General features: G+C 39.7%; 1 protein-coding gene across 1 annotated transcript in view; it reads left to right on the top strand.

Annotated features, from left to right (window-relative positions):
- The first annotated feature begins 215 nt into the window (after positions 1-215).
- The window catches only part of LOC139703048 (zinc finger protein 420-like), a 62,758-nt gene continuing 50,810 nt past the window's right edge, over positions 216-12,163 (top strand). The window contains exon 1 of the mRNA XM_071605968.1: positions 216-352. Coding sequence (XP_071462069.1) covers positions 216-352 — 137 coding nt within the window. The remainder of the gene's footprint in view (positions 353-12,163) is intronic.

The following is a 12,163-nucleotide window of genomic DNA, read 5'->3' as shown; positions in this document are numbered from 1 at the left end:
CGGGATCCCGGGTGGCCCTGCCATGCAGGGACTGAAGCTCCCCAGGGCAGGCTTGGCTGCTGGGCACTAGGAAATGGTGAGTGTGCAGTGGCACCTTGTGCCTGGACAGGGAGGCTCGGGAGGGAGGTTGGGAGGGAGAGGGTCGGGAGGGACCCACTGTGGCGGGAACCCGAGTTGGCCGACCCCGATTCCGGGCGCTCTCTGTGTCCTCAAGCATGAGCCCCTGGGGGACAGAGCCCCTCAGTCCCCCTGGCCAGCCGGGTGGGGAGCGTGACACTGGCGGAGACCCCTCGCAGCCTCGCCATCCCCTGGGGCAGCCTCAGCCCCTGCTGGAGTCCTATCTATCTGGCAGGTGAGCTCGGCTGCCAGCGTCATCCTGGGCTGTGGTGATTGACAGGTGGGAATTAGGGAAATGCAGAATCTAATCTCCAAGCCTTGGGATGGCACACACCTGTCATCCCAGCGGCTGGGTGGTGGGTGGTGGGTGGTGCTGATGCAGGAGGACTGCGAGGTCAAGGCCAGCCTCAGCAAGTGGGTGAGGCACTTGGACTCAGGGAGACCCTGCCTCGAAATAAAATGCAAAATAGGGCTGGGGATGGGGCTCAGTGGTCGAGGACCCCTGAGTTCAATGCCCAGTACCCCCCCCCCCCCGCCAAAAAAAAAAAAAAAAATCAAATTTCCAAACACCATTTTCCTGCAGGAGGGAAGCTGCGGAGAACAGGGACCTTGCCTATTCCTGAGCTAGTTTTGTGGAATTTATTTATTTTTTGTAGTTAACAGAAGGGTGCTTTACCACTCAGCCATGTCCCTGGTAGTTTTTAGTTTTTATTCTGACCGCGGGTCTAGCTAAGTTGCTGAGATTGGCCTGGCTAGGGTTTGATTGATAATGACTTTTCCGTTGCAATTAAGTGTATGATTTTTACAAACACATGGGTTTGTGGGTGGACTTTGTTGACGCTGTGATTCCTTGATGACAATTGTAACAGTACAGCTTCCCAATGCATATGTTGAGTAATAACAACAACTTCTTCTTCTTTCTTCTTCTCCTCCTCCTCCTCCTCCTCCTCCTCCTCCTCCTCCTCCTCCTCCTCCTTCTTCTTCTTCTCCTTCTTCTCTTATAATTCAAATGTTTCTTGGTTAAGTTTACATATATTTAACTTTGTGGATGAATTTTAGGACTGGATGCTTCCATTAAGAGTAAAGCATGCTGGATTGTTAATTTGTGTGTCATAGTTACACGTAATACCACATGCATATGGCACCCGTGTAAAACTTACCCATGGTATTTTATACTATTTTTGAGCTGAATGTACCATGACTACTAACGTATTATCCTGGTCATATGAACTGATTTGAGTAAGTCCCTGTGGTGGGGGACTATCATGTGTCTTTAATGGCAAAACAGTTTCCACAAATAATTAAGAAGCACTTAAACTTTTTGAGTTTATTAGAATTCTTTTGTTTCCTAACTTCATTGATACTATTTAATTTTCTCTCTGATAGGGTTTTATTTCACATTTCTCGGGTTTCTAAAGATGTTGGATTCTTTTTATTCTCATTATTGAACACATGGGTATCTCCTGGACAAATTGGCATCTCAAGTCTCCTCCCTGAATTTCTTCTGTGGTGGGTTTCAGGGTGTCATGGCTGTGAGAATCGCCATTCCGTGGGCCCTTTTCCTACCCAAGCGGGCTTGGAGCTGCAGGAGTGTCAGGTTTTTCTCCCCCCTGAGTTTTCTTTCTTTTGGGGGGCATGGGGAGCATAGTGGATTGAATGCAGAGGTCCTTTCCCACAGAGCTATATCCCTCGTACTTTTAATCATTTATCTCCTGACAGAAGCTGAGATGCTGAGTCTGGCCTTGAACTTATACCTCAGCCTCCTGAGTGGCTGGGATTACAGGTGTGTGCCCGCCTGCCTGGGGCCCCCTAAATGTTCTAAATGTAAGGGAAGCAAAATGTCAGATCCACAACCCTGTCTCCCAGACGAAACCTGTACACATGTATCCATGAATTTCTCAAATTCCACTCCCCTGTCCCCATTTCCAGTGACAGTTTTTCCTCCTCATTGTAATAAAATAAGAAGCAAAGTTTTGGTTTTCTGTTTATGAGCATTTCACATGAGAGAAAAGTACACCAAAAACCACTTGACATTTGAAAAAAATATGTGAGTGTGTGTGTGTGTACTCTCCCTTTCTCTTCCAGGCCAGATACCTTGTCAGGATGTCTTTGGGCTGAGTGTCCCCCCTGTGGAGTGCATGTCCTAGGGGTCTCATGCCCTCTGTGATATTTTCCTGGTACTGTTTTGGCTCTGCCTGACACCTACCATCCCACACCTGGGTCATCTGAGGTCTCCTGAGCATCTGGTAAATCTCAGCCACCTGTGGACCTATGAGCAGGTGCATTTAGGGGAAGTAGTTTCTCAGGGGAGTAGGTGATGGCCCTGCAGCTGGGAGGAGTCTCCTTATCCAGAAGCCACTTCAGATGTCCCTCGTCCTGGCTCCTGTGGATCCTGGAACAGCGATGGGCATTCGGCCATTTATGAACACACTGGTTCAAGTTCCTCTGGAAATGCGTCCAGAGTGGTCGTTACTCTGTTAGCTTTTAAAGAACTCCATGCTATTTTTTAAAATGGCTGAACTAAGCTTATATTCTAGTCCCGTGTGAGCGGGTCTTGCTCCATATTCATGTCATTGGAGGACTAGTTCCTTCGCCTGTTTGGTAGGAGCCTTTCCCACAGTTGGAGTCGGGCTGCAGAAGATCTCCTACTTGGCTGGGGGCTGAATTCCTGATGCAGTTGGTTAGAACCCAGGCTGCTTGTACTCACTGCAGGAAGGTGGTGTGAGCCTATTCTAGAAAGAAACAGGGAGCTGTGGTTTTCATCCTTTTTCTTCACTCCTGTGTGTGTGTGTGGGGGGGGCGGGTGATAGTAGTCCGTGGAAATGCTTCCAGCCAATGTGAAGCCCCTCCTTTGGGATCCAGGGAGATTTGCACATGCACAGTTGCCACTGCTCCCAAAGCTTGGTGGGTTAGGATGGAGTCCATGGAATGGGAAAACATGTTGGGACCCTGAGTGTCTGGACATACTCCTTCCAGAAAGAACTGGTGAGACCTAGAGTCATTACTGAGGTAGGGGGGAGAGGGCTCAGGCAGGGCTGCTGGGTGGACTGCATTTGTCCTGTCTACCCTCAGGGACTGGCTAGGGAGGAGCTCAACTGTTAGGAGCCACAGTTTGCAGATCATGCTGGCAAATCCCTTCTAGGGATAAACTGGGACCCTTGATCCCACTCCCCTTCTACCCTGGTCCCATGGATAAAGCTAATGACCCACTACAGCCATAGAAAACCACCCCTTTTCTCTCATCCTGGTACTTGTGTATATCTGGCTCTTTATGTGCACCAGAGAAATCGAGTTTCCAGCTACAAGTCATTTAGTGTTCAATGTGCTCCATTTGTGACCCAAATCAGTTTTTCTATACTCTGGGTGACACTGGAATGGGGTATTCTGTCCCAATTATGTGGCACATTGCTCAAGGCATGTCTAATGCCCACATGTGCCCCAACTTTGCCTGCCCTTTGGATGGTAGAGATTTTCTCAGTGGTCCAATGCATAGGTCTCTCAATCCATGTATAACTTTATTGAAGAGGGACTCCAAACAGAAGTAGGTGTTTATTTGGTGTATCCATGTGTGGAGAGAATCCAGGAGCCTCCTATTCTGGTATAATTTTGAAACATAATCCTACTCAATATGTGCTTCTTTGGGATGCTGGAGTGTAATCCAGTACCACGCACGTCCTACACCCAAGCCCTACCAGTGCTCTGCACCTCCAGTTCCCACACCTCCCTTCACATTGGGTTGTCTTGTTCATTCACATCAAATCCTCTGCTGGAGATGGTTGCATTTATCTAGGACTTCTCAGTGCACTTCATAATAAAAAGGACATATACATACAGATGGAGTCATCTATGAAATTTCTGCATTGTGATTTCTTTGGTCCTCAAATTACTGCAATATGATGATTCTATAACATGCATTAGTGCCTGGTAATGATAGCTCCTGCTTTTGCTCTTAGAGTTCAGAATTCCTGGCTAATTTCATATCAATTCAACCTTCCATGAGAATTTTTCAAACTGTTTGCTTTGGTCCCTTCTTCAGTGAAAAGGAAATCATGGTGAAATTTTGATGAGATGTTGTCATAGATGAACCTGAGGGAAGCTGTCCTCTTTATAATGAGGAGTCCTATCATCTATACCCAGGGTGTGTAATTCAGTCTGTTATGTGCTCATCTGCATTTGTATTTTTTCAAATTCTGCAGATGTACTATTTAAGTATGCTTATATGTGAAATGTGACATTTATGTGACTGCTATATAAAACTGACATGGAGTTTCATAGTATTTGTCAAACTGTATGCAATATGGCAAACAAAATGTGGCTGATTGCCAGAAATGGTTATTTTCCATAGTTTATTATTTATCTATTACCAAATGGACATCCTCTGTCACCAGGCTCTGGAGGAGTGTGCTGTGTCCCCATATGAACAGGTGCTGTAGTGTCTGTTTTTGTGGACCTTCATGATAACCCCACATGTTCTTCAACACTGTCTCAATTTGTGTTCAATGTGACTTTCTTGTACAGTCCCTCCTTTCTAAAGATGTTGATTGCTTTGTGATGAAGGGACATTTAGATACCTGCTATTTGAAGGGGCTGTTCACGGCTCTTGCCTGCGTTTCTCTCACAGTCTCTGTTCCCTTTCTTAGAAGAGTTTGGTTAAAGGTGAGGCAATTGGTTTCTTTCATCTATCACTTCTCCTTGTTCTCTTTAATGGAGTCATTTGAGGAATAGAATTTTTGTTTTCCATATATACAATTTATAATTTTAAAAATATTTTTTCTGTAACTTTGAAAAGGACTTTTTTTTGTTCTTTTTTTTCCTTCTGTGAAACTGGGGATTGGAACCAGGATGTCCTATTACTGAACAATATCCTCAGTCCTTTTAAAATTTTTATTTAAAAAATTTATTTTTTTCTTAATTTTTAAAAATTACTACTGCCTATTTATTTTTGAATTTAGGCAGGGTTTCACTCAGTTGCTAGGGTAAGCTTCACAATTGTGATCCCCCTGCCTCAGCCTCCAGACCACTGGATATATCAGGTATGTAGCACCAAATGCATCCTGTCTCAGTTAGTTTCTTTCTTTCTTTTTTTCTAGATGTTTTTTAGATCATGATTTTTTTATGCTTTTTATTATTTTTTTTAAATACACAACAACAGTGGAATGCATTATAATCCTTATTTCACATAGAGCACAATTTTTCACATTTCTGTATATAAAGTATATTCACATCAATTTATGCCATTATACATGTACTTTTTTCATTACAACTCTTAATACACATATATATCACAATTTTTCATCTCTCTTTGTGTATAAGTAATGTTGAGACCCAATTCAAGTCTTCATACATGAACTTTGTATAATGATGACATCACATTCCACCATCCTTGTTAATCCCCTGCCCCCTCCCTTTCCCTCCCACCCCTCTGCCCTTTCTAGAATTCATCTATTCCTCCCATGCTGCTCCTCCCTACCCCGCTATGAGTCAGCCTCCTTATATCAGAGAAAACATTCAGCATTTTTTTGGGGGGGATTGGCTGACTTCACTTAGCATTATCTTCTCCATCTCCATCCATTTATGTGCAAGTGCCATGATTTTGTTCTTTTTTAATGATGAGTAATATTCCATTGTGTGTACATGCCACATTTTTTTATCCACTCATCCACTGAAGGGCATCTAGTTTGACTCCACAGTTTAGCTATTATGAATTGTGCTGCTATAAACAATGACCTGGCTGTGTCCCTGTAGTGTGCTGTTTTTGTTTCTTGGTATAGTCCGAGAAGAGAAATAGCTGGGTCAAATGGTGGTTCCAACCCCAGATTTCCAAGGAATGTCCATACTGATTTCCAAGTTGGCTGCACCAATTTGCAGTCCCACCAGCAGTGTATGAGTGTGCCTTTCCCCCACATCCTCACCAACACTTATTGTTGTTTGTCTTCATAATAGCTGCTCTTCTGACTGGAGTGAGATGGTATCTTAGAGTGATTTTGATTTGCATTTCTCTGATTGCTAGAGATGATGAGCATTTTTTCATATAATTGTTGATTGTGTATCCTCTTCTAAGAAGTGTCTGTTCGGGTTCTTGGCCCATTTATTCATTGGATTATTTGTTTTTTGGGGTTTTTTTTTTTTTTTTTTTTGGTGTTAAGATGTTTGAGTTCTTTATATACCCTAGACTTTAGTGCTCCAACTGATGTGTGAGGGGTAAAGATTTGCTCCCTGAAAGTAGGCTCTCTATTCTATTGTTTTTTTTTTAAATAAAAATCTTTAGTTTAAATTTATCCCATGTGTTGATTCATGGTTTTAATTCCTGTGCTATAGGAGTGTTATTAAGGAAGTTGTGGCCTAATCCCACATGATGGAGATTAGGGACTACTTTTTCTTCTATTTGGAGAGTCTCTGGTTTAATTCCTAGACCCTTGATCCATTTTGAGTTAACTTTTATGCATGGTGAGAGAGAGGGATTCAATTTTACTTTGCTGCCTATCGATTTCCAGTTTTCCCATCACCATTTGTTGAAGATGCTCTCTTTTTTACAGTGCATATTTTTAGCTCCTTTGTCTAATATAAGATAATTGTAGTTTTGTGGGTCGGTCTCTGTGTCCTGTATTCTGGGCTATTGGTCTACCAGCCTGTTTTGATGCCAGTACCATGTTGTTTTTGTTACTATGTCTCTGAAGTATAGTTTAAGGTCTGGTATAGCAATACCACCTGCCTCCCTTTTCCTGCTAAGAATTGCTTTATCTATTCTGGGCCTCTCATTTTTCCAGATGTATTTCATGATTGTTTTTTCTATTTCTATGAGGAATGCCATTGGGATTTTGATCAGAATTGCATTAAATCTGTAGAGTGCTTTTGGTAGTATGGTCTTTTGATAATATTAATTCTGCCTATTCAAGATCAAGTTAAATCTTTCCATCTTCTAAGGTCTTTGATTTCTCTTTAGTGTTTCATAGTTTTCATTGTATAGATCCTTCACCTCTTGTTGATTCCCAAGTATCTTTTTTTATTGAGGATATTGTGAATGGGGTAGTTTTCCTCATTTCTCTCTCAGAGGATTTGTCCCTGATATACAGAAATGCCTTTGATTTATGGGTGTTGATTTTATATCCTGCTACTTTGCAGAATTCTAGTTCTAGAAGTTTTCTAGTGGAGTTTTTTGAGTCTTCTAGGTACAGAATCATATCATCAGCAAATAGTGCTAGTTTAAGTTCTTCTTTTCCTATACTTATTCGTTTAATTTCTTTCATCTGTCTAATTGCTCTGGCCAGTGTTTCAAGAACTATATTGAATAGAAGTGTGAGAGAGGGCATCCCTGTCTTGTTTCCAATTATAGAGGGAATGCCTTCAGTTTTTCTCCATTTAGAATGATGTTGGCTGAGACTTGGCATAGAGAGCCTTTAAAATGTTGAGGGAAGTTCCTGTTATCCCTAGTTTTTCTAGTGTTTTGAACATGAAGGGGTGCTGTATTTTGTCAAATGCTTTTTCTACATTTGTTGAGATGCTCATAAGTTTCTTATTTTTAAATCTACTGATGTGATGAATTACATTTATTGATTTCTGTATGTTGAACCAACCTTGCATCCCTGGGATGAATCGCACTTCATCATGATGAACCATCTTTTTGATATGTTTTTGTATTTGATTTGCCAGAATTTTATTCAGAATTTTTGCTTCTGCTTTTTAGAGGTATTGGTCTGAAGTACACTTTCTTTTCTGTGTTTGTCTGATTTTAGAATCAAGGAGATATTGGCCTTATAGAGTGAGTTTGGAAGTGCTCCCTCTTTTTATATTTCATGGAATAATTTGAGGACCTTCTTTGAAGGTCTTGTATCCATTGAGTCCTGGGCTTTATTTATTTTTTTGGTTGGCAGGCTTTTGATGGTGTCTTCTATTTCATTGCTTGAAAAAGATCTGTTTAACTTACTCAGTTTGGGTAAGTCACATGATTCTAGACATTTGTTGATGACTTCAATATTTTCAGTTTTATTGCAGTACAAATTTTCAAAATAATTACTAATTATCTTCTGTATTTTTCTAGTGTTCATGGTGATATTTCCTTTTTCATCATGGATTTTAGTAATTGGAGTATTTCTCTCCTTCTCTACAGTAGCATGGATAAGGTTTTATCAAATGTATTTGTTTTTCAAAGAGCCAACTTTTCATTTTAAAAATTTAAAAAAAAATTAAAAATATATGGCAGCGGAATATATTACAATTCTTATTACACATATACAGCACAATTTTTCATATCTCTGTATATGAAGTAGGTTGACATCAATTCGTGTGTTCATACGTGTACTTTGGATAATGATGTCTATTATATTCCACCATCCTTGCTAATCCCTTTCCCCTCCCTATTCCTCCCACCACACTGCCCTAAATAGAATTCTTCTATTCCTCCCATGCTCCCCCTCCCTACCCCACTATGAGTCAGCCTCCTTATATCAGAGAAAACATTCAGCATTTGTTATTTTGGGTTTGGCTAACTTCACTTAGCATTATCTTCTCCAATGCCACCCATTTACCTGCAAATGCCATGATTTTATTTTCTTTTATTGCTGAGTAATATTCCATTGTGTACAAATGCCACATTTTCTTTATCCATTCATCCACTGAAGGGCATCTATGTTGGCTCCACAGTTTAACTCTTGTGAATTGTGCTGCTAAAAACATTGTGACTGTGTCCCTGTAGTATGCTGTTTTTAAGTCCTTTAGGTATAGACCAGGGAGTGGGATAGCTGGGTCAAATGGTGGTACCATTACCAGTCACTTTGTCAATTTTTATTTGCTTCTTTTGTTCTAATTTCATTGATCTCAGCTCTGATTTTAATTATTTTCTGTCCTTACTGCTTTTGGTGTTGATTAATTGTTTTTCCTAGGGCTTTGAGATGTAATTTTAGGTCATTTATTTGACTTTTTCTTTTTTTAAGGAATGAACTCCATGCAATGAACTTTCCTCTTAGTAAGCCTTCATAGTGTCCCAGAGATTTTGATATGTTGTATCTGTGTCCTCATTCACCTCTAAGAATTTTTAAATCTCCTCTTTTATGTTTTCTGCAACCCATTGTTCATTCACTAGCATATTATTTAGTCTCCAGGTATAGGAGTAGCTTCTATTTTTATCATTGATTTCTAATTTTGTTCCATTATGATCTGATAGAATGCAGGGTAGTACCTTTACTTTTATGTATTGCTTGGAGTTCCTTTTTGGCATGACATATGGTCTATTTTAGAGAAGGATCCATTTGCTGCTGAGAAGAAAGTGTCTTTGCCTGTTGAAGGATGAAATAGTCTATGTATGTCAGTTAAATCTAAGTTGTTGATTGTATTATGAGTTCTATAGTTTCTGTCTGGATATTGTTTGGAAGATGTATCCAGTGGTAAAAGAGGTGTGTTAAAGTCATCAGAATTATTGTCTTGTGGTCTACTTGGCCCTTAAACTTGAGAAGAGTCTGTTTGAACATAGATGCTCCATTGTTTTGGGGGTGTGTATATTTATAATTGTTCTGTCTTGTTGGTGTATGGTTCCTTTAAGCAGTATGTAGTGTCCTTCTTTATCCCTTTTGATTAACTTTCACTTGAAGTCCACATTATTTGATATAAGAATGGAAACCCCTGCTTGCCTCCACATTCCATGTGAGTGGTGGTATGTGTTTTAATATTTATTTTTTGTATATGGACACAATACCTTTATTATTTAGTTTTATGTGGTGCTGAGGATCGAATACAGGGTCTCACATGTGCTAGGCGAGTGCTCTACCACTGAGCCCCAGCCCCAGCCTGAGTGATATATTTTTTTCCAACCTGTCACCTTCAGTCTGTGGGTGTCTTTTCCTATGAGATGAGTCTCTTGGAGGCAGCATAATTTGGTCTTTTTTTTTATCCAATCTGCCTGTCTTTTGATTGCTGAGTTGGAACTAAACTTTCAGGGTTATTATTGAGACAAGATTTGTATTCCCAGTTATTTTTCGTATTTAACTAAGTCAGTTTCTCTTTGATAGGTTTTTCCTTTAGAGTGATGCTACTCTTTTCTGATTTTTTATTGTTGTTCATTTCTTCCTCCTGGAATATTTTGCCAAGGATGATCTGTGTTGCAGGTTTCTCGTTGTAAATTCTTTTAATTTTGTGTATGATGGAAGGTTTTTATTTTGTCATAAAATAACATCTGAATTGAAATCTAATTGCTAATCAAAATTTAATTTTGCTGGGTATGATTCTTGGTTGGCATCCATTTCTTTCAGAGCTTGGTTTATATTGTTGCAGGATCTTGTAGATTTCAGGGTCTCAGTTGAGAAATCAGAGATCCTGATTGATTTTCCCCATATGTAATTTGATTCCTTTCTCTTGTGGCTTTTGAAATGCTCTGCTTCTCCTGTATGCTAGGTGTTTTCATTATGATTTGCGTTGGTGTAGACCTGTAGTGATCTTGTTCATTTGGTGTCCTATACGATCCTTGTATTTGATTTCCCAATTCACTCTACATGTTTGGAAATTTTTCTGATATTATTTCATTGAATAGTTGTCCTTTTCTGTAGTTTAGTCCTCTATGCCTTCATCTATCTCAATAGTTGTTAAATTTGGTCTTTTCATATTATCTCACAATTCTTGAATCTTCTGCTCATGATTTCTTACCATCTTCACTGGGGTCAACTTTATTTTTTCAAGATTTTATATTTTGCCTTCAATGTCAGAGGTTCTGTCTTCCAAGTGATCTATTCTGTTGGAGATGCTTCCTATTGAGTTCTTAATTTGGTTTACTGTTTCCTTCATTTCAAGGATCTCTGTTTTTTTTTTTTTTTTCAAAATCTCAATCTCCTTATTGAAGGAATCTTTTGCTTTCTGAATTTGCTTATGTAGCTCTTTATCAAAATGATCCTTTGCTGTCTGTATTTGCTCTCATATCATCCTTTAATTCACAGAAAATTATGTACCTTCTCCCATTTATCCTGCTATTCTGACCATGGATTCTAATAATGTAGCATCTTTGTTTGGGGCACATTCTTTCTTGGTTTCTCATGTTGTTCATGCATCTTCCCTTCCAGCTATGTGTTTTTAAGATATATAGCCATGTAGGCTTATAGTTTCCACAATGGGTTTCAATACCTTTCTTTTAAAAAAATTATTTATTTTTTTAAATACACGACAACAGTGGAATGCATTACAATTCTTATTACACACATAGAGCACAATTTTTCGTATCTCTGTACAGAAAGTATATTCATGCTAATTTATGCCATTATATATGTACTCATTTCTTTCTGCAATACAACTCTTAATACACATATATATCACAATTTTTTCATATATCTGGTTGTATATAAGGTATGTTGGCACCAATTTGTGTCTTCATACATGTACTTCGGATAATGGTGTCATCACATTCCACAATCACTGCTAATCCCCTGCCTCTTCCCCTCCCCTCCAACCCCTCTGCCCTATGTAGAATTCATCTATTCCTCCCATGCTCCCCCTCCCTACCCCACTATACTCAGCCTCCTTATATCAGAGAAACCATTCAACATTTATTTTTTGGTTTTGCCTAACTTGACTTCTCCAATACCATCCATTTACGTGCAATTGCCATGATTTTATTATTGCTGAGTAAAATTGCATTGTGTATATATGCCCCATATTTTTATCCATTCATCCACTGAAGGGCATCTGGGTTGGCTCCACAGTTTGCTATTCTGCATTGTGCTGCTATAAACATTGACGTGGCTGTGTTCCTGTAGTATGCTGTTTTCAAGTCCTTTGAGAATAGTCCGAGAAGAGGAATAGCTGGGTCAAATGGTGTTTTCATTCCCAGATTTCGAAGGAATCTCTATACAGTTTTCCATGTTGTTTGCACCAATTTGCAGTCCCACCAGCAGTGTATGAGTGTGCCTTTTCCCCCACATCCTTGCCAACACTTGTTGTTTGTCTTTATGATAGCTGCCATTCTGACTGGAGTGAGATGATATCTTAGAGTGGTTTTGATTTGCATTTCTCTAATTGCAAGAGATGATGAACATTTTTTTAAATATTTGTTGATTGATTCTACATCCTT

Source organism: Marmota flaviventris, chromosome 20, assembly GCF_047511675.1.
Source record: "Marmota flaviventris isolate mMarFla1 chromosome 20, mMarFla1.hap1, whole genome shotgun sequence".
Classification (NCBI taxonomy): domain Eukaryota; kingdom Metazoa; phylum Chordata; class Mammalia; order Rodentia; family Sciuridae; genus Marmota; species Marmota flaviventris.
This window is presented reverse-complemented; position numbering and strand designations above follow the sequence as displayed.